General features: G+C 42.0%; 1 protein-coding gene across 2 annotated transcripts in view; it reads right to left on the bottom strand.

The window, feature by feature from the left end:
• The window catches only part of Oca2 (OCA2 melanosomal transmembrane protein), a 354,214-nt gene that overhangs the window by 262,454 nt on the left and 68,498 nt on the right, over positions 1-23,262 (bottom strand). For both annotated transcript variants that reach the window (XM_074062129.1, XM_074062128.1), the window contains exons 5-9: positions 20,674-20,731; positions 19,576-19,648; positions 11,038-11,198; positions 8,295-8,374; positions 6,177-6,330 (exon numbers count right to left, since the gene is read on the bottom strand). In XM_074062129.1, the coding sequence (XP_073918230.1) occupies positions 6,177-6,330; positions 8,295-8,374; positions 11,038-11,198; positions 19,576-19,648; positions 20,674-20,731 (526 nt within the window). The remainder of the gene's footprint in view (positions 1-6,176; positions 6,331-8,294; positions 8,375-11,037; positions 11,199-19,575; positions 19,649-20,673; positions 20,732-23,262) is intronic.

Below are 23,262 nucleotides of genomic sequence, written 5' to 3'. Positions count from 1 at the left end.
TACCAAGATTAACTCAAAATGGATCAAGGATCTTAATATCAGACCCCAAACTCTAATGTTGATACAGGAAAGAGTAGGAAATACTCTGGAGTTAGTAGGTATAGGTAAGAACTTTCTCAACGAAACCCCAGCAGCACAGCAACTAAGAGATAGCATAGATAAATGGGACCTCATAAAACTAAAAAGCTTCTGTTCATCAAAAGAAGTGGTCTCTAAACTGAAGAGAACACCCACAGAGTGGGAGAAAATATTTGCCAGCTACACATCAGACAAAGGACTGATAACCAGAATATATAGGGAACTTAAAAAACTAAATTCTCCCAAAACTAATGAACCAATAAGAAAATGGGCAAGTGAACTAAACAGAACTTTCTCAAAAGAAGAAATTCAAATAGCCAGAAAAACACATGAAAAAATGCTCACCATCTCTAGCAATAAAGGAAATGCAAATTAAAACCACGCTAAGATTCCACCTCACCCCTGTTAGAATAGCCATCATTAGCAACACCAACAACAACAGGTGTTGGCAAGGACGCAGGGAAAAAGGAACCCTCTTACACTGTTGGTGGGAATGTAAACTAGTACAACCACTCTGGAAAAAAATTTGGAGGCTACTTAAAAAGCTAGACATTGATCTACCATTTGATCCAGCAATACCACTCTTGGGGATATATCCAAAAGAATGTAACACAGGTTACTCCAGAGGCACCTGCACACCCATGTTTATTGCAGCACTATTCACAATAGCCAAGTTATGGAAACAGCCAAGATGCCCCACCACTGACGAATGGATTAAGAAAATGTGGTATTTATACACAATGGAATTTTATGCAGCCATGAAGAAGAACGAAATGTTATCATTCACTGGTAAGTGGATGGAATTGGAGAACATCATTCTGAGTGAGGTTAGCCTGTCCCAAAAGACCAAAAATCTTAAGTTCTCCCTCATTATGTGGACATTAGATCAAGGGCAAACACAAAAGGGGATTGGACTTTGAGCACATGATAAAAGCGAGAGCATACAAGGGAGGGGTGAGGATAGGTAAGACACCTAAAAAACTAGCTAGCATTTGTTGCCCTTAACGCAGAGAAACTAAAGCAGATACCTTAAAAGCAACTGAGGCCAATAGGAAAGGGGACCAGGAACTAGAGAAAAGGTTAGATCAAAAAGAATTAATTAATTAATTGTAATTAATTGTAATTAATTCTAATTAATTCTAAATTAATTAGAAGGTAACACACACTCACAGGAAATTAATGTGATTCAATGCCCTGTATAGTTATCCTTATCTTAACCAGCAAAAACCCTTGTTCCTTCCTATTATAGCTTATACTCTCTCTGCAACAAAACTAGAAATAAGGACAAAATAGTTTCTGCTGGGTATTGAGGGGGTGGAGGGGAGAGGGAGGGGGCAGAGTGGGTGGTAAGGGAGGGGGTGGGGGCAGGGGGGAGAAATGACCCAAGCCTTGTATGCACATATGAATAATAAAAGAAAAAAAAACCCCAAAAAGATAGTGTTGGGATTTCATAAATTATTGCTTGTTCTAATTACATGGAATTTCTATTTTCAAGTTGCACTAGTGTTATAATATAGAAAAAGTCATATTATTTGAAGCCTACAAAATATTATCAAAGACAACCTATAAACCTGGATCCTAAAAAAATTAACAAATTTAAAGAACTGAATATAGAGTAAGTGCTCTGACCATAATAAGTGAGTCAAGCTATAATTTCATAAGAGAAACACAACAGGAAAACATTTAGAACTCAAACAACATAAGGCTAAGCCAGGAGTAGCAGTGTATACCTGTATTGGGCTACTCTAGAGACTGAGGTTTGAGAAACTCTTGAACCCATGAGTGTGAGGCCAGTTTGGGCAATATAGTGAGAGACTTCATCTCAAAAAATGCAAAAAGTAAAGAATATATTAAATACACAAAGTATGTCTAAGTAATCTATGAATCAAAGAGGAAGTCTGAAGGAAAAACTTAACAGAAAAAAACTAAATGAAACTGAAATACAATAGATCAAAATCTGTAGGATAAAGCTAAAGCAGTGCTGACAAAACTGAATTACTGTAATAATTACATTAGGGAAAAAAAAGATTTATTCCAGTATTACAACATTGGTCCCATATTCTAAAATAAATTCAACATAATCCATCAAACAGCTAATGAAGACAAACTATATAATCACATCTCTTGACACAGAAGAGGCATTGCCAAAAGTCAACACCCGAAGATTGCAAAAATTCTCAGTCTAATAGGAAAAGAAAGGAATTTCCTCAATCTCATAAAGAGCCCCTACAAAACATTCACAGCTAATATCTTATTTAATGATAGAAGTCTGAAGACTTTCCCTTTATAGTTGGGAACAAGGCAAAGATATCCACTCTCATCACCTTCTTTTTACCCACTGCAATAAGGCAATAAATGAAATTTTAAAAAAACAGATCAGAAAGGAAGAAATAAAACAGCCCCCACTACAAACAACATAAAGTCTACATATAAAACCTGAAGGATTATATTTTTAATAAAACAAAAACTCCTACAATTAGTAAGTTCAGCAAAATAATGGGACACAAGATTAACATACAAATAATAATTGCATTTATATGTACTGACAAAGAATAAATGAAAACTCTATACCATTAAAAAATTGCTCCAAAGGAAATGAAACACTATAAAGTTAGTGTAAAAATAAACTGTATAAATTTAGCAAAATATGTACGGGATCAATGTGATGAATCTTTTTAATCAAAGAAGATCAAAATAAATCAAGAGTTGTACCCATATTCATGGACTAGAAGGGTATACTAAAATATATGTGGAAAGACAAAGCCCGCAGAATAGCTAGAACAATTTTGAAATAGTGAATTAAGTGAAACATGTGGTCACTCTTTTCAATATGAACATTTGCGATATACCTACAGTATTCAAGGTAGTCTGGCAGTGGTGGAGAGATAGACATGTAGTCAATGGGAACAGAACAGAGAATCTCCAATTAACTTTTTAAGAAGAACAAAAGCAATAGAAGAGAGATGGATAGTCTTTTCAGTAAGTGGAGCTGGAGTAATTGGACAGTCACAGGTTTATAAATGAACCTCCACCCACACCTCATGGGTACAAGAACTAACTCAAAATGGATCTTGAATTTAAATAAGTAAAACTATAAAATAAATTTAGGGGAAAAACCTTTGGGATCTAGGGCTAAACAATAAGCTCTGAGACTTTTTTTTAAAAAATGGAACTCTCTGAAAGGGGAGTTCCTCCAGCTGTGGAGACCCAAGAAAACACCCCGCTGCCTTAACTGCTCTTTCTGGCTCTAAAAGAGCTATTTTTTAAAGTACTGGGGCAAACAAAGCAACCACAAAAGAACTGATGTGTGTTTTAAAAAAAAATCCCAAAGAGAAACAAATAAATGGTGATTTTTATGTAGAAACTAAATAATCCTTAATAAATAAATCTCTATTTTGGAATCAAAAAAACCGAAAACTTTATAAACTAGACTGGGTGATAATATTTGCAGACTATATATATATATATCCAATAAAACCTTTATATCTAGAATATATAAAGAATCCTCAAAACTCAGCATTAAAAATTCAATCTGAAAATAAGCAAAAGTCAAGTACATGTATCTCAATGAAGGATATATACAGGTGTCAAGTAAATACATGGCGATGTGCAACACTACCATATAGGGAATGTAAACTGAAATCATAGTAAGATGTCAGGAACAGAATGAACAAACCCTTTCACAGATGGAACATGTGGACAGCTTTGACAGAGGGACCTTGGATGACAGTGACTGAGAGAAGACCAAAATAAGAAAACTCAAGAAATGAATGGGCTGCAAGAGGAAGATCCCTGGCTGCCCACACCATGTGACAGGACCTCTGTGCTCTTTTCATCTTTCTGAGTTTTACTTCTACAAGGATAGAAGCCAGGTTGAATTGATATTTTTATCAAGATGTTTTTAGATCTCAGGATGGGTGGTAGGAGAGAAGAAAAGATTTTCTGAATGGCTATTAATAATGATCATTAATAAATAGTAATAAATCTAATAGTAATAAATATAATTTTCAAGAAGGTTGTGCAATTTTTTTTAAAAAGGATAGACATCCCCTAGAGTAACAATGATATATTTTAAAAAACAAATTGGCCTGCTTTGCCAGTACAAAGCCATGAGTTCAAACCCCACTATCACCAAAATAAATAAATACATACAAGTTGGCACTGGAAAAGTATATTTTCAATGTTCAACATCACTAGTCATGAGGGACATGCAAATCAAACCACAATGAGATAACATGTCACCCTAGTCAGAGTGGTTATTATTGAAAAAGTAAAATAAATGCTGGGAAAGATGTGGAAAAAAGAAAACTCTCATACACTTTTGGTGGGAATATAAATAAATATAGACATTATGGAAAACAGTATGAAGTTTCCTCAAAAAAACTAAAACTAGACCTTCCATATGATCCAGCTATCCCACGTCAGTTTGTTGAAGAGTCATGTGGTCTCCCACATTTACTGTAGCACTACCCCAGAGAGCCAAGCTAAGAAACCAACCACGGTGTCTGTGAGCAGAATAACAGATAAAGAAAGTGTTGGACATATACACAGTGGAGAGCTAGTCAGTCATAAAAGAAATAACTCCTGCCATTTGTGGCAAAATGGGTGAAACTGGAGGACAGTAACTAAAACTAGCTAGGCTCCAAAAGACAAATATTGTATATACAGAAACTAAAACAGTCGATCTCAAAAAAGAAGAGAGTAGAATAATGATCCCTAGAGTCTAAGAAGGTTGTGGGGGACAGGGCCGGAAGGAGGCTAGATGAAAGTTCAAGATACAATTAGAAGGGAGAAATAGGCTCTAGAGCTCTACCACACAGTGTTACCTGGACCGTATGAAAATGAGACTTGTGATGTATAATAGCTTGGTGCGCTGAGGGTGCCCATCTGACTAACCCCAATAAAAACTCTGAGTCTCAAGCAGATTTCCCTGGGCAGAAACAAAGAGCACATATAATTGTCCCTTTCTTCTGTAGGAAGGGGTACAGTCTGTGCGGCTCCTCCCTAGAGAGGGGACCTTCCAGAAGACTGCCCCTGATTTTATCAAACCCACCACTTCCACAGCTGGATGGGCAACAGACCCTGCCCTACAGTGCAGCTGCCTCTGGTTGTCTAGCAAATCACAGTGAGAACAGGGAGTTGTAGGAGCTCCAAAACAATGACAGTGCTGATTAAAAACAAAATAAACTAAGAATGAAGGGAATGAAGCTGTTGTAGAATTAAAAAGACATAACAAATAGAGCAACAAAACCTGTAAGTTGACTTTGGCAATCAGGGACTTGACTTACTAGAGCCAGCAACCTTCACCAGGCAATCCAAAAGACCATAGGCAAAATTCTGGAATCTTCCTGGCCAGGGCTCTTGCCAGTCATCTACTTGACAGTTCCAAGGCATTTCTCATACCCATCCCAAGCTCAGTAATACTCACCTCTTCAGAGTCACACTGTCTTCTCACTAGCAGGTTCCACACACTGAGTCCACACTCTCATCAAGTTTGATTTCACTGTTAAGTCAACAATGCACCTGCCAAGCTCAGAAAGTGTTTGTCCTTTGCTATGCACAGGATAGCCACACTTGCAATTTTCCAAGAACATCAAGTTGACAGGATTTCAGATTATTGGAGGAAGTGGCCATTTGCTAATTTCAGTTGATAAATGTAACAGATGATAACCCTTGCCCACCCAGGGCCCTCAGGCTTCCTTGCCCCTCACACACACAACCCCTGAAGTAGAGGGGAGGGGGTCTAACATGCCCACCAAACAGATGAAAATTCTGAGTCTCAGAGAGGTTCAAAACTTGTCCTCTCAAGGTCACACTTGATATGAGCTGTAAAGAGGGTAGAAAACCCTGTGGCATATTCCATTTTCTCACTATATTTTTACTGGTCCTCTCACACCTCATCTTACATGTGTCACTGTCCAAGATTCAGCAACAATTCTGGTACAGATTTATTTTCTACCTAGAATGAGGGATGTGCTAAATTTTAGGAATGACACTATTCTGATTTAAGTAGTCAAGACTGAGCCCATTGAAGCATCTAACTAGTCAGGATATCCTGAGTGGGCACTGAAAGATCACAGGGATCAGGGATGTCATACCTCAAATATAATCAGCAAGTAGACCCCCGTGAGGATGGCCGCTGCGATGGTCACTTGAGCTTCTGCGCTCACGCGGAGGTACTGATGAGCCAGCAAGAGAGGAACGAGCTGGGTCTGCTGGAGGGAGGCCTGGATGCTGATGGAAACAGCCTCCCTGCAGAATGAAGCAAAGACCTTGAGACTAGCCAGAGAACTATGAGCATGCAATGTCCTTCCCTCAGTGTCCTTTCCAGCCCAAGTCAGCATGGCTGGAACCAGATCCAAATGGATCCTAGACTGATTCAGCCTGGCACCTGACCTCACAAATGGAGGAACACTAAGCACACATTAGGGCCAAAACTGATCAGCCTTTTTGGGCCAATCAGCAAGGGCTCCTCAGCCCAAGGGCCATATGCCTGTAGACTCCTCTCCAGCAATCAGCAAGGAACCACAGCCTGCAGGGTTAACTGAGCCACCTTCCTCTTACTCTGCTCACCAACACCTACCTGACAACTTTACCTGCTAACAGGCAGCAACACTGACCATTTAAACTTCCGTTCCTGAGAGTGGGTAAGCACCACAAACAAGAAGATTGTGAATAATCAAATGTGGCAAGGTTAGCCAATGGGCCTAATAGTGTTCGCCAAATTCATTTGCTGAAGTTCTGACCCCCCAGCACCTCAGAATGTGACTGTATTTAGAGGCAATCCTTGTTGAGAACTTTAAAGAGGTTATTAAATTTAAAAGAAGGGCTGGGGATTTAGCTCAGTGGAAGAGCGCTTGCCTGGCAAGTGCAAGGTCCTGAGTTTGGTCCCCAGCACCGAAAAAAAAAAAATTTAAAAGAGATCATTAGGGTAGAATAGGCCCTAATTCAGCAGAACTGAATTATGAGAGATAAAGACACAGACACAAGGGAAGACACAGTAAGAAGGCAACCATCTGTAAGCCATAAGGAGAGTCCTCAGGAGAAACTAACCCTGTCAAGACATTGATCTTGGATCAAGCACAATGGCTCACACTTTTAATCTCAGCTACTTGGAAGTAGAGATCAGGAGGATCACAATTTAAGGCTAGTCAGGGCAAAAAAGTTGGTGAGACCCCTCCCCATCTCAACCAACAAGCCAGGTATTGTGGCATATGCAAGTAATTCCAGCTATGGGGGAGGCATAGGTAGGAGGAACACAGACCTAGGTTGCTTTCTGCTGGAGCAGAATTCAAGACCTTATCTGAAAAATAAGTAAAAGCAAAAAGGCTGGAGGTGTGGCTCAAGTGGTAGGGCCCTGAGTTCAAACCCCAGTGCTTCCAAAGAGAAAGAGAGACAACTGGATTTCTAGTGTCTGTAATTGTAAGAAAATAAATATCTAATGTTTAAGTTCCCTCCCCACGCCAGCCTTTGCCTTTTATTATGATAGCTGTGGGTGACTCACACAGTGACCATGAGTACAGACTGAAGATGAAGTGGCATTAATTTAAAGAAAAAGCAAAAGAATCCTAAAATTTCCTAGAATCCCCGTTGTACACCTTCATAATGTTAACAAAATTAGAATTGACTAAAAGATACCTTCTGCTTCAAAGTGGATCCTTTGTCAATCCTCCCACAGCCTTTGTTATCATTTACACTGCATCAGAGCCTTATCCAAGACACCTAACTCATCTGGCACTAGTTGTGATAAAGTTTAGTGTCCCATAGATCAAACTTCTTTAGGCAACTACCTATAGTTTGACTGTGTCCTCCCCCTACAAAGCTCATATGTTAGAAACTTCATCCCCAAATTCCTGTATTGATGGTATTTGGAAGTGAGACTTTGGGAGGTAATCAGGATAGGGCAGGGCCATATGGTGGCATCAGTGGCTTTACAAAAAAGAGAAAAAGGCCTGAGCCAGCAGGCTTGCTCCATCTCACCATGTTGTCACCCTCCACCATGTCAGGGTGTTGCAAGATAGCCTCACCAGATCCCACACAGATGTGGGCACCATGGTCTCAGACTTCCCAGCTTCTGGAACAGTTAGCCAAATAAACTTCTAGTCTTTATAAGTCACCCAGTCTCAGATATTCTGTTGCAGTAACAGAAAACAGACTAAGACAGTGAACTTGCCCCAGGGAGTCTGCCCCAAGGCCTCATCCACCTGAGAACCCACCTGCTCATTATCTCAAAGGTCCTGCTCACCACCGAGTGCTCACTTCTTGGATTTAAAAGTACAGTCCAATTTTCGGTGACCTGTAGAAGCCAAAGTATAAAATCATAATTAAGACTTTCACCTGGGATCTGGTGCCAGAATTTAGAAATCTGTTTAGAATATGAAAAAGAGAAGAAGAACAAAGCATTTTCGTCTGAGGTCCATGTCCCTGATGTTAGGAGCTTGTCAGGTTGTTTAGGAATGTCTACCACTCAAAGGGCATTAAGAAGAAAAAGCACAATATGGGGTTTCTTTTTGGAGTGATTAAAACATTCTATAATTTAAAAAATACAAAAGTACAGCTACAGAATTAGTATGCAAAAGTCCACAAAGCATAACTATAGTATCTGCATGGAACTTTCCAGAACCCCAAGGTTACCAAAGCCCACAAGGTTCAGCATCCTTCTACTGAATGTTGTAGTTTTCACGTATAACCTACACCTTCCTTCCTTGTACCTTCAATTATCTCCAGATTACTTTTGATACCTAATGCAATGCAAATGCTATGCGAGTAGTGGTTACTCTGTTTTACTCACAGAACAACCAAAAGGAAAAAGTATGTACATATTCAGTACAGACACTTTTTTTTTTTACAAATACCTTCGGGCTGCAGTAGGTTGAATCCTTGGATATGGAAGCTATGGCTAAGGAAGGCTGACTATACTGACTTAATCTGAGAAAGTTATTGGAGGGTTAGACATGTCTTCTGTGTCCGCTGAGGCAATTTATAAGAAATGCTTCTTAGAGTGCTTCCTGCTTATAGGCAGGAGGCAAAAGACCATCCCAGAAAGTTCTCCACCACCTCTCCTGCACCACATCAGCAAGGGAGCCAGAGATGGGTCTTCATCTTCTGCAGACAAAGCCACCCTACACATTCTTGTCCCCAGAGGACAGGGGTGGGGAGGACTGATGCAGAACATAGGGCAGCCCAGCTGACCAGACCTTCCACAGGAAGACAGGAGTCACACCTGCACATTACAAAGGAAAATGAAAATAGGAACTCTGAAATTGGTGGAAGCAGAAAAATAAATACATGAGAGAAGAGAAATTCTCTTAAACATTAAGGTATTTGGAAAGAGCGTATTTGGGGAAAAAATGCTTTATCAAAGCTCTTGTGTTCTTTGTGTTTCTAGAGCTGGCTTTGTATGTGGGTATTTGGGAAATGTCAACATAGCTGATTTAATTTGGGTCATAAACGTGCATGGCCGAGAAGGTGGCTGGACAGCAGGCATTAGTTCTACAGATCTGTAACACAGGATAACCACAGTCACAATGCATGATATATTCCAAAATAACTAGAAGAGTCTGAAGCTTCCCAACACATTAAAATGCCAAATGTTTGAGGAGAAAGAAATATTAATTACCCTGATTTGATCTTACACATTATATACTATGTATCAAGCTATTGCACTGTACCTCATAAATATGTAAAAGTGTTATGTTAATTTAAGAATTTTAAGGCTGGACATGGTGGCTCATACCTGTAGTCTCAACTACTTGGGAAGCAAACATCCGGAGGACTACAGTTTGAGGATGGTCTGTGCAAAAAGTTTGCAAGACCCCCATCTCAACCAATGGTTGGGCTCAATGGCAAGTACCTGTCACCCTTGCTACTTGGGGAAGCACAAACAGGACCATGGTCCAGGTTGGCCTGGGGGAAAAGTGAGACCCTATCTCAAAAATAACCCATACAAAAAGGCCTGGTGGAGTGGCTCAAGTGATAGAGCACCTGCCTAGCAAGGGCAAGACCCTGAATTTAAACCCCAGTATCACAAAAAATATTTTAAAGGAGTAACATGTCCTCTGCATAAGGATCACTGACCAACACAAGGTAGACAAGCTTGTCCTTTACTAATGAGCTCCTTGCAGTGGGCAGTGCACTTCACAGGGAAGAACCATTCTGAAAGGATGGCGGGGTGACTGGTTTAGAATGTGGGTGCTGCATCAGCCACTGACCAGGAAAGTGCATCTTTGCTCGTAATTAGATCACAATTGGAATGTGTTCTGCGTGGCAGGAAATATGAGGGATACAGCCTTGCAACAAGCACAGTTTTATTCTACTGGTTGGTTATCACAAGGGACTCATGAGCCAGGGGTCTGACTTATATGCCGGAGTCTCTGTGACAATCTGGTGGAGTCACTGACACCAGAACTCAGAGTATGAGTCAGATTGCATGCCCTGGAGGCCTAGGCTCTGGGCCACATGACACCCAACTGGTGCTGGCTCTCCTTCCGTGTACAGGCTGCTTCACAGAATGTGAGCTGGAGACAAGGCCCTGCACGGCTTATGGATATAGATGCAGAAGCTTGGGGAACCTGTGTGGCCTTACCGATTATCACAAACACAAGGCAGTTGTGTGTGTACATCGGCTTGTCTTCTGTACCATGAGGTAGGGCCATACTGAATTGTACTTTACTACAAAAATTACTTTCAATAAATAACACTTCCCTGAATAACCCAGTAAACTGGCTCTGAATGAAGAACTCACATGTCTGATTTTACTGAAATGGCAAGAGTTTTACAAATCATTTAGAGAAATGGGAAAACGGGAATGTCAAAAAGTGAAAGATAAGCAACAATGGTTTGACTAGTAAAGATATGATTGCCTTGGGCTTCCCATCAAATCCACTCAAGAGGAAAGTCAATTTATAATGAGATGAAATGAGATTTTACAATTCCTTTCAAATAATATGTAAGTGTAACCTGCTGTGGCCGTCGCCACCTGGAGCCCAGGGCGTCCATCTGGGTCACCGTCACGACGACATGCTCTTCTCTCCCGGAATAGGGTGGTCCACCAGTCGCCAGGGACCCTGCCAGGTCCACCTGGAGCAGTGTTGAGTCCTCATGGCTGCTGAGGTTCACAGCTGAGAATGCATCAAGGTGAATGACAAAGCAAGGAGGAAAATCCTAATATCCCCCAACCGCCCCACCAGACAAATGCCCTGCTCAGAGAGTGCACAAAGAAATACATGTTTAGGCAGTTCCTCCAACTGCTCTATGCCCTGGACCACTTCTTGTCTCTTCAACCCCTCACTCTACACAAGAAATTGGTTCTGTATTGTTTCATCTTGTTTAACCCCCTCTGGTTAAACAAGAGACACCTGAATGGTGTCTCTCCAGTCCTCCTGACTGTCTTCTCTGATTCCACCTTTGCACCTATTGTAAAATTCCTCCCCAAGTTCATGGACCCAGTAGGCAGGATGCCTGCATGAATGAACAGGTGAACTAATCCACAACCATGCCCAAATCCTAAGGCACTGGGTCCTTGTTTCTAAGGTGAGAAATCACAAAAAGAATTGAAAGAAAGAATTCTGAAATTGGGGAAATCAATGATGTCCACAGTAGTATAAGGACAGACATTTTTTCAAAGTGTGTTGAAGGGATCTTGGTCAGGGAGGAGATATCAGGAAAAGAGGCTTGTCCTACCTGACAACATCCTCCCTTGGCACTTATTCCCCCATGGCAGCCCTTCCTCTTAGCTCCTATGTTCCAGTGTATACGCATTGTACAAATGGAGGTGCTCTTCAATCTCTATCTGCTCTAGGCTGACTCTCAGAACCTCCCATCCTTGCTGCAAGATCCTGGAGGGCACTGGGTGTCTAAGGCTGACAAGAACTCCCCACAGCAGCTAATCCAATCATTCTGACCCAGAAAACTGTCATTGGTGAACAAATAAATTCCATAATTTTTTGGGTTTCATATCAGGTCTCCAAAGTCTCTTAGCAGCAGTTCAGGTTTTAGAATGATTTGATAGCCAGTTCCTTTGTTCTCCCTTAAATCCCTAAAATGGTAGGGTTTTCATTTTCTTTTTCTTTTTCTTTTTTTTGTCTTTCTTTTTGATATACAATTTTTTATTGTTGTGCAGGATGGGGGTACATTGTGGCATTTACAAAGTTCTTACAATATCTCAAAGATACTTGAATTCACCCCTCCACCATTCTCCTTCATCCTCCCTTCCCCTATTCCTGGAGTAATTTCAACGAATATCATTTTTCCATTTACATATATGTGTACACTGTATTTGCACCATATTCACCCTCCTTCCCTTTTCCCCACTTCCTCCCCCTCCCACTGATACAACCCCCAGGCAAGACCTGTTCTGCCCCTTGTTCTCCAATTTTGTATAAGAAAAGAAAAGAACGACATTTTTAGTTGTTTAAAATAGCTACACAGGGAGTTTCCTTGTGACACTTCCCAATTGGTTCATCTCCTCTATTTTTCTTCTTTCTATCTTAGTCCCCTTCTTATGGTGATTTCAACAAGTTTAAAAATTCTATATTCATTCTTATATAGAGTACATCAACCATATTCACTTTCTTAACTTCTTTCTTTTACCCTTCCCCTCTCATATATGACTTCCCCTTAGTGTGATCTGTTTTCACAGTATTGCTGTATTTGTATTGGGTCTATATTCCATAAATGAGAGAAAACATGATTTTTGGCCTTCTGCACCCAGCAAGTGGCTTATGAAAAGACTTAGGGGCAGGCAGAATGCTGCTGTTGCCCGTGTATCTACTGGATTGGCCACTGAGTACTAGAGAGGGTCGGTGAATGGTTCACTCTTTTCATTGTTGTGTTCCTCTGCAAAATGTACTGTCAAAAAAAGAGTACAAAAACATTCTGGTAAAGAAAGTGTTTTATCACCGAAGCCTTGTATGCACATATGAATAATAAAAGAAAAAAAAAGAAAAGGAAGTGTTTTATCAACCCGTGGTCTATGTAAGAATCCAGAACAGCTGTCCCAAGCACTCAGTATGTCCCTTCATTCATCTCGTCTGCTACTTGGGCCCCAAAAAGGACAAATGGAAAATAAAAGTTGCACATGGGCAGAATTTACAAGACCCAAGAGACTCTGCTGTTTCTGCCACACCTGAAATTATTTCTGTACTGGCCTTTCCCCCAGGGCAGACTAGCAAGAAATATCTTAACACAGAGTGGATTCTGAAGACCTTGCAGGCACCGGAAGGTGGAACAGCGCCATCTAGAGGTCACTCTCAGAGAACAGCCGACTTCTCTGCCCAGTACTGAAGACACTTAAATCTACTGCATATCAAAGTGAACTGATAAAACAAGTTCTACTGAACTGACAAATCTATGAACTGATACATCAAGCTCTAGTAGGAAGATGACCAGGTAACATTAAAACACCCTACAATTAAACCACCAAACAGAGTGCACAAAAATCCAACAGCCAGGAGCCCTGTAACCATTCTTTCCTCTCATCCTTCCCGACCCCACCCTGAGATTCTGGTGTTTAGAAGTGACTCCCAGACCCTAGCAAATAGGACCCTGGGGGTCAAGCTTCACATGTGCTTTACAGCCATGCTGAGCTGTCCACCAGTATCCTAACTCACAGTTCCAGGTTTCCCTCTGTCCTGGTGACTCTGTCCCAGATCAGAGGATGAAGTAGTTATTCACGCAGTTTGTTTTAGATTCCTCTCCCAACTGATCTAGCTCCTCAAGCAAAGAAACTACATCTTACTCATTTTTTGACTTCTCTAAAGAGTAATGGGGTTCTTGCATCATTAACTGTCCCTAATCAATCTTTGGTTAACTAATAAATGTTTGTTTACAATACCATCCTTGAAGTTCTCTGAACCTAGACCAAGGGTCCCAGACAGATGGGGATGTGGAGAAGAGAAGACAGAGAGAGACTTCTTCTGTTCTCTGGTGCATCATTTACAATCTTTCTGCTTTGTCCATTACCTGAATTTAAGCCTTACTTATTATCTAAGACCTAAGTCATCACTCCCTCCATGAATTTTTCTCTGTCTCTGAGTCCCCAGACCCCCTCCACCTGCCTCTCTCTGTTGTCTTTTCAAAGGCAGGTCCCAACTCCTCTGCTCTGCTGCCAACTGTTCTGGTGCAAGTAACTGTCCTGGGACCCCTCACATGGTGATGAGGAGACAAGAACAGAATGCTTCTGAACAGCAGGCAGTGTACAAGCTGAGAGCCTGAAGAAGGGCCTTTGTCCATACCTAAACTGTAGAGGCCGTGGAGGCTTACCTTTCAGTTTGCCACAGAGTCATCAAACCTCCAGCTCAGTTATACCAGGCAAGGATTCCCATCCTGGTCAAACTTTAGTCAGCCTCCTCTTTTCTGAGCCTTGATCTTGGCCTCATCCTTGACCTGCTGAGCCTAATTTTAGCTAAAAATCCTCCACCCTTAATACCCAGTCAAGTTCCTCTCCATCCCTTGTAATAGTTAACTTGGGGCCAATTTGACTAGACCACAGGATGCTCAGATCTTTGGTTAACCCTTATTTGTGGGTGTGTCTGCAAGAGTGTTTCTGAAAGAGATTAGCATTTAAACTGGTCAACTGAGTAAAGTTGAGCAGCCCTCCCATATGCAAGCATCATCCTATCCCTTGAGGGCCCAGATAGAACAAAAGGTGGCAGAAGGGTGGATGTGCTCTCTCTCTGCTTTACTGTGATCTGCTCATGGTCTTCTGCTTTAGGCTTTTCCCAGTTCTCAGGCCTTTAGACTCAGACTGGAATCTACACCACTAGCTCTCCAGCACTCAGGACCAAAAGCTACACCACAGGCTTCCCTGGGTCTCCAGCTTACAGAGGACAAATGGTGGACTTCTCAGCCTCTACAGTCATGTTGTAAGGGGAGCAATGACAGAGGTGACTCCATTTTGGATGAGAGAGACGATTTAAAAGCAGACATCTAAAGAGGCATGGGAAACAACAGGCTTCTCAGAGAAATGACAAGCCTCTCACCAAAATCACAAGATGCAGCTGCCCCAAGGCCAGGACAAGCTGACCAGACCCTCCTGGAATGTCCAGTTCGATAAGGAGAGGGACAAATAAGTGGTTGGATTAAATGAGAAGTTGACTAGACATCAATCTATCACAAATATAGTTTCAAGGTAAAATAGTTGGACCTAAGCCAGCTAATACCCTGTATCATCTCCTAGACTTCAGCCATTCTTTGGCTTAACTCCTTCAATAAGTCCCGCCCGTCAGAGTGCTTGGCTATCCTTCCAATAAACTCTACTTGCTTTAACTCTTAACTCCTAGTCCAGAATCTTCAATCATCGACTATGTCAGGATACAAACTCGGGATCAACAATCCAGTATCAATGTGAGCCAATACTTTCTAATGAATCTCCTTATAGATTTTTATTATTCTTTTGTTAATCTGTTTTCTGTCAGTGTAATTTATAAGGCCCCAGTTGAAGAGCCTAGGAGGGTAACAGGGAAGCTTTTTTTTCCTCCCCTATACTGTGCATATTGTTTCCTTTACATTCTCTGAGAGAACTGGCTATAGCTCAGGGTGTGATGGGGAGAAGAGAGAGGGAGGACGGGAGGGAGAGAGAAAGGGAGAAAAAGGAGGAAGAAGGGAGGGAAAGGAAGAAGTGCTGAAAAAGAAGGGTGGAGAAAGGGAGGTCAGGAGTGGGGGCAAACCTAATTAACTGCATGTAAAGTTTCCTGGCCTCTACTTACTTGCCTTTGACAGATCTCCCCCATAACAAGCACAGACAATTCAGGGACAAAGAACTTCAGGTGCCTGCAATTACAGGTTTCTAAAATAAACCCTGTAATTACTGAGCTGACACAGGCTGACTGTCACAAGGATATATAGAAATTCAAGGGAAAGGCAGCTTTGTTATCTCCCAACTAAAGAAGAGTGAGGCTTTCTCCAAAATCCCTTCCCCTAACAGCAGACCCCCAGTGCCCTCTCCCAGGCCCCTGTCACAGCAGAACCCCAGTGTCCTTTACCAAGGCCCCATGCAGGGGGCCAGCCAGAGGTCAGGAAGTAAGGAGTCAGATGACAACCACGAGGATGCTGCTGTTGGCCTTTCGAAATCAGCTGTGATCACTGGCTACCCCAAGTCTGAGAACTGAGAACTGTCCTCAAAAGCCCTAGTCCCTTCTGAAATCCCAGCAGCACTTTGCTTTCTATGGCAGCCAAGAGCCCTAGATACCTGACTCCCCAACTGGCTCCCACCTCCTCCCCAGGCTGACCAACACCAGCAGCTTTCACAAACCCCAACTGTGGATTCCTAGCCCAAGGTCTTGAGAAGGGTCCCTGAGCATCCAGAAATCCATAGAAAACCTCTGGTAACATGGTACATTTTTCTGAGGAGCCCATGGGGAGTTCGAATCAGCCCTAATAGAGGATGATGCTCCACACACCTGAAGAACCCACTGTAGTATCCCTCCTTCCATCTTTTCTTTCTCCTTTCATCCAAACATACACACAAAGCCACTGGGGGAGCAGGAAAGAGAGCTCCTTGGTTATCCCTAATGTCAAAAAAGATGGACTTCCTGGACTAGACTCAGGCCACTAGACACTAGGCAGGGCCTGACAAGTGCTCAAGAAGGCTGCTCAAGGAAGAACTTTGCAAAACTGCTTTAGAACTGAAGTGACAGACTGAAGCACGGTGGGCTGAATAGGCTCTTACTTGTTAGGATCTCATCTCCTCATCCTAACCTGTGGATGCTTCCAGTGATAAGGCTGTTGGGCTTGGTGTTTACCAGGCAGAATGCTGAAAGTGTCCCGTCATAATCCTTCCTGACACCTCTCTGCCTGGATCTCACTGAAGACTGTCTGGACAGGACCCAGCTTCTTCCTTCAGGTTCTTAGTAGGTTATAACCACCTACAGTGAAGTCACCCAAAAGGAAAGCAGCACCCACATTTGGGGAACATGATGAAGCCAGCTTTGAGGAGGCCCCAGGAAAAGGTAGGAGTCTTGGTTTTTTCAATCACAGAAGTGATACAGGGGTTAAGGGATGAGAATGAGAAACAAAGTTTGTCAAACTCATAGAGCTATTCAGTACTCTCCCAGAGAGAGACCAAAGCTCAGGCACAATTTAGCAGTGGTAAAGAATGTACAAAGGTATATGTGAGTGCTCAGTTGGACAGGGTGGCTCTGTGGTAGGCACTTCTGTTCATTGAGGCAGATGCACTGTGACCCTGGCTCCATGGGTTCATTTGAAGACCTTGAGTGCCCTTCTAGAAGGCTCCTGGTACCCTATGTGTGGAGGCAGCTCAGCTGAAGAACAGTGTCCTAGAAGGATGAATGTCACCCCAGAAGGACTTGAGAAACAAGACTATGTTGTCAGATGGGTGATTGCAAGGAAAATGACCAAATTTTCAAAAATTTCAGTTCACCAAGATAATGAACCAAAGATATTAAGCAAGATATTTAGCTCCCTAAATGTATTAATTCCTTTTTAAAACATAATACAGTAGTTCCCCTTATTGGGGCGGGAGGGGGGGGAATGCTCCAAGACCTTCAGTGGAGCCTGAAACCACAGATAGTGCTGATTACTATATATTTTTGTCAACAACTTTCACCTTTTTCTGGGGGCATGGCTCAGTGATAGAATGCCTTCCTAGCAAATGGGAGACCCTTAGTTCAAACCCCAGTACCACCAAGAAAATTATTAACTTCCACCTTTTCACTTACAGGAAGCACCTAACAGCTTCTCTTTGGCATACCCAAACTGCCAGCATCAGTACCCCTGTACCTTAAGACCATTATTAAGTAAAATAAGGGGTACTTGAGTGCAAGCTATGATGCCATAATGGTCTATATTGGACTGTCATAATGGACTGATATGGCTACAAAGCGACAAACAGGAAGGTAGTTTATATGGCATGGATGTGCTGGACAAATGGGTGATTCACATCCAGGTAGGATGAAGTAGGACTGCTGCTTGAAATTTCATCACACTAGTCAGAAGAACATGGAACTTAAATTTTTATGAATTGTTTAAATGCGTGTAAATTTTTAATTTAACACTTTTGGAACATAATTGACTGTGTGCAACTGAAACCATGGAAGGGGAGACTGTAGATGAGGTAGGATTACTATAATCAGAAATACCTGACCTGTCCAAAGCTTCCTCTTTTTCCCCTTCTTTCTCCCCCACTTCCCCCACACCATGTTCCTTTCCAGGAAGTACCACTTCCCAGGACTCACCAGACTCCCACTGAGCCCCACTGGGGGTTTTAGGGACTCCCATCTCAGACATTTAATCTAAATGTCCATTCTAAAGGAAGTTCTGAACTTCCAGTCTCTACTGGAATTTGTAGAGAATGGGAAAAGCACCATCCTCACCCTTTCTACAAGCAACGGCTGGACAAAAGTGAGTGATACCCTTATTCCTTCATCCAAAATGAGCTTTCAGGGTGAACAATGAACGTGAAATGTAGAGCAAGACAGGCAACTTTAGAAAGATACAGGGCCAGACTCTGTTTTCCCAGCACAGGGACTATCACCACATTATAGAAACAGGCAAGAATAAGCCAGAAAATTTAAAAGCTGCTCAAGGTCAAGTGAGCCAGAGTGAGAGTGGAAAGTCCTAGGACTCACAGGTAGGGATGTTTGCATCTTCTTTGAGGCTTTTCCTCCAAGAACACCATCACCTGCCCACAAGGAAGACATGACTGGAAAGGGTCTTGTAAAGAGTCCTCCTATGTTGCCAGCTGGGAGGAGACAACAGCCACTGCCAAACTCCACCTACACTACCTTCTCTCTCTCCCCTAAGATGCAAAATCCTTTATTTGCTTGGGAAGTGCATCAAGTCTGGTAGTCGAAAGTTCAGTGGAACCCTGCAGCTGGGAGGGTAAGAGGGAAAAGCAGCTCTACCCCATTGAAGGTGTGGGAACAGGGCAAAGCTGAATGGACAACTAGCAGGAAACCCATTAATTCCCAGTGTCCAGTGTACCCAGTTACCATAACAACCACAAACCTCAACCTAGGTGACTTCTGACTAGATTTACGTAAACTCTCTAATAGAAGTTAAAGGTGTGGCTCCTCTCCAAACTTAAGAACTATTGATGTCAGTATTGACCATCAGATAAAAGGTGTCTGGCTCTCAACAGAAATTCCAAGATATTCAAAAAAGCAAGAGAAAACACAGTATGAAGAGACAAAGCCATCATCAAAACCAGGAGACACAGGAAAGGAAAGAACCAGTGAAGCTGAGAACAAGACAATAGGAATGACTGGTGCTGAATGCATGATGCAGTAGTGGGGTGGGGCACAGAATAGAGTATCCAAGAGCCACAGGGAAGCCAAACTGGAATGTGCCACTCTGGGGTTGTCACCCCTCCATGGTGAGCTTTGCCACCAACCACCCATCAGTTATATCCTGAAGAAACAGGAATGGTGATGGTCTTCTGTGACAGCTGTAATAGTTCTTGAGAGATGTTTTGCCTTGCAAACTCAACAATGGGCAATTGACCATCTTGGTGTATAGCTTGGTGTATAGCTTGGATACAGTAGCTTTCCAGCGGTGACACAGCCAACAACTGCCAGAACTTTCCTTGATCTGGATACCAGCTGAATAAAATCTGTAACAATCAGAAACATCTAATGACAGACATGTGATATGAAAGCAATAAGATTTAAATAATTTTGATTATCATTAAAAATAGAGATATGATGCTTGTGTGATTGATGCATCCAAATTTCACCAGCTTGCTTGAATAGCTTTTTCTTGGATATGAAAATATTCTGACTCATCATACTATGTTCAGCTACAATGGACCTTGATTGTTGATATTTGCCAGTTTTAAGGATTAAATACCCAGCCACAAAATTAAATTGTCAAAGATTGATAAATGTGGTTTTCCCATATGGACAGCAGAGTAATACACCCTCTGTGACAGTGGTGACTGTTTTGAGAAATTCATAAAGAACCTTATGTACTATCAAAAAGTAATGTGATGTCATGATGACACATTTAAGTTGAAAACACATTCCTCAAATTCTATTTTGGATGTGTCTGTAAGTCACAAAAACTCTATCTGAAGGCTGAAGACTAGACGCCAAGCTCAAGTTGGCTACTGGGACCAAGGGAGACCTGGCCAACCATGGCCTCCCCCTTGACATCCCAGCACACTCCCTAAGGCCCAGATGAGCAGTGTGTGAGTAGGAAGTATAGGGGCATATTAATAGAAAAAAAATAAAACTAGAATTTTCAGAGTTCAGGATGGTTGTTTTTATTTTATCCATAGGTTTCCTATCTCTAGACCACTGCTCTCCTTCCTTTTGGGTTTTAGGAATTGATTGTACTCACATCATCCTAGCATCTACATGTCATTTCCAAGAGCAACAGATTCTTAGTCCAGCCTACACTCAGACCCGCATTGACACTGCCAAGGACAGGCTTCCCTTGCCACCCCAGCCTGCCACCCCGATGCATCCACAGCACCTCCTTCAAAGAAAGGTCAGAGACTAAGACGAAGAGGGCCAAATGGTGTACCCTACACCTCAGATCCCCCTTCCAAGGCATCTGGGAGGCTACGTCCACCCAGAGAGGCCACAGTGCCTCCACTGAGCCAACAGCAGTACAGGGGGCAGTCACAATACTCACGGAGCACACCACCACAAAGACAAAGAGGCCCATGACTTTCAGCCACTGCACACAGCACCTGTAAGAGAAAAGGTGGGTCCTGAGTCACATAAGGCATGTGCCCATACCTGCCAAACCTCAGGCACCTTTCTGTCCATAAAATGTTGTGAAGGACTCTTTCACTGGCCATTAGGCCAGTGAAGACTGTCTCTTCAAAAGAAGCTTGGTGGAAGTACAGAGAAAAACAATGTTAACCCTGCCAGGAAGCTAAAGTTCACAATTTGGGGCTCTGTGCTAGCCTTTAAAGGCTCTAGTTTAGAGGGAAGCAAGTGAATTGAATGTGTTACTTTGGCTTTCCAATTTACATTTACCAATTATTTTCCCATAAATTTTCTGTAAGGTAGATGAACAGCATTCACTGCTACAACAAAATACCTGAGATAAACAACCTAAAGAGGGAAACATTTATTTTGGTTCATGTCTTCAGAGGTTCCAATTTATGGTCACTTGGTTCCATTGCTTCTGGACCATGGTAAGCAAGCATATCATGGTGGGGAGCACTTTGTATAGCAAAGCTGATCACCTCATGGTGGCCATAGCGCAGAGACAGAGGGCAAGACAGGAAAGGGCCAGGACAAGACATAGTTCCCAATGACACACACCCCCAAAGATCCACTCCCTTCAACTAGGTCCATCACCTCCCAATAGCCCATCAAATTTTAAGGCCATCAATGAATTAATCCACTGATAGTGAGGTCAGAGCCCTCATGATCAAAGCACTTCCAGAACCAACATTGCTACCTTGAGGACCAAGCCTTGAACATATGAGTCTTTGGGGGACATTCCAGGTCCAAACTATAAATAGATTTATTGTCAAGTATAAAAACAAATAATTCATGGAACTCGGGAGAGGGAAAAAAGGAAAAGAGAATGATAGGGAGTCAACAATATTGAAATCATTATATCTCTACAGGTAGAGGACATAAAGATATGTACTAAGAGCTGTTGAGTAATGGGGGGTAAGAGGAAAGAACTAAAAGAAAGTAACAGAGGGGGGTTGAACTAATGAAAGTTAACTATATTCACAGCTGGGATACATAGAGAAACCCCTTTCAACATTAACTTTGGAATTAAAAATTAAAGATAGGACTGTATAGTAGGGGGGTACTGGTGGGAGTGGGAAGAGTGGATGAAGGAGATGAAAATAGAGAATATGGTTGATGCAATCCATATACATACATGCAATAGAGTGATGAAACCTCTTACAATTGTTTTAAGTGGGGTGGGGAGGAGGTTTGGAGAGGAGGGATGATGGGGGTGATCTAACAAATAATGTAAGGTTATTGGGAATTGGTACAATGAATCCCGCCTATACAATGAATATATGCTAATAAAAATGAAAAGAAAGTGCTAGTCAAGTTTTTAAAAATCAAGAAAGGAACTGCAAAGCTGTGATTAGTTTTACCAGCAGTCTTTTAAGAGTTACCTAGGAAATAACTTAACAGATAATCAGGATTCATACTCAGGTCAGGCGCCACTGAGGACTTCCAAAGCTGTGCGTACCAACGTCTGAATTGTGACACCCAGGCCCTCCATAAACCTGGAAAACCCAGCCCTCCGCAGCCTCTGCAGCCTCACCAGCATCCTTGCAGCCCCCAGACTGGACTGTCCCACCAGGATACTCCCTGGCTATCTGGTCCTCTTCATCTCTGCTTATTCAACAGCCAGACCCCATTCTCAATGACATTGTCACTGCCCATTCCCAGGGTACACTCTTTCTGACATTTATGCTCTGGGGTGTTTTTGCTCTGACTCTACACATTGATACATAGCTCATACTTAATATGCATTTATGGGATGAAGCCAGAAAGTCTATGTTGGAACAACCTTTTTATTACTAAATTTACTTAGTTAAGTTCCATATGTCTTTGCAAACCTTTCTGGCCCTTTGAAAATGCTAAAACCTTATTTTGCATTCTCTTAGACTTAATGAATTTAATGAACAATCATTTTACACTTCCAAATTATGATTCAACAGCTCCTACTTAAATGGGAATCAAAATGACACTTCTTTTTAAAGCATGAAGCATTAATTGAGTTATTCTAGATTTTTTTTTTTACCTAACTGACATATACAGCAGACCTGACAATTCAGAATAAAATATTTTTTCCAAGTTTCTTCACTTATCATGCCTGGTACTTTTCTAGACATGTTGATAGCAGCTAGGGAGGTACGTTCAGAGATAATAACCTATGCTTACAGAAAACAGCCGCTACCCCTTTAAATGACTGTAAAGGTGCCTCTAAGGAACTAACCAATCACAGAGCATTCTGACCACCCACCTGTTCAGGTGACTCAGAGTAAACCTAGCTCCTTCTGATACTCAGTTCTCTGTCCAGAGGTGTTCCTGTACACAGTGTTTTGAACATGTGGTATTTGAAGAAACATGATGTTGAAGTGAATGTGCTCAAGAAAGTGCTCAACTCTACAGTGACAAGGAGTCTGTCCTGTATGAATATTTTATTGAGACTCTTTAATAAAAGCCCCTTGCTTTATTTGGTGAGAGAGACACTGTTTAGGGACTTATGCCCAGAGCTCTCCTAACGTTG

The sequence above is a fragment of the Castor canadensis genome, chromosome 19 (genome assembly GCF_047511655.1).
Source record: "Castor canadensis chromosome 19, mCasCan1.hap1v2, whole genome shotgun sequence".
NCBI lineage: Eukaryota > Metazoa > Chordata > Mammalia > Rodentia > Castoridae > Castor > Castor canadensis.
Note: the sequence above shows the minus strand (reverse complement) of the source record. Positions and strands in the feature narration are given on the sequence as shown.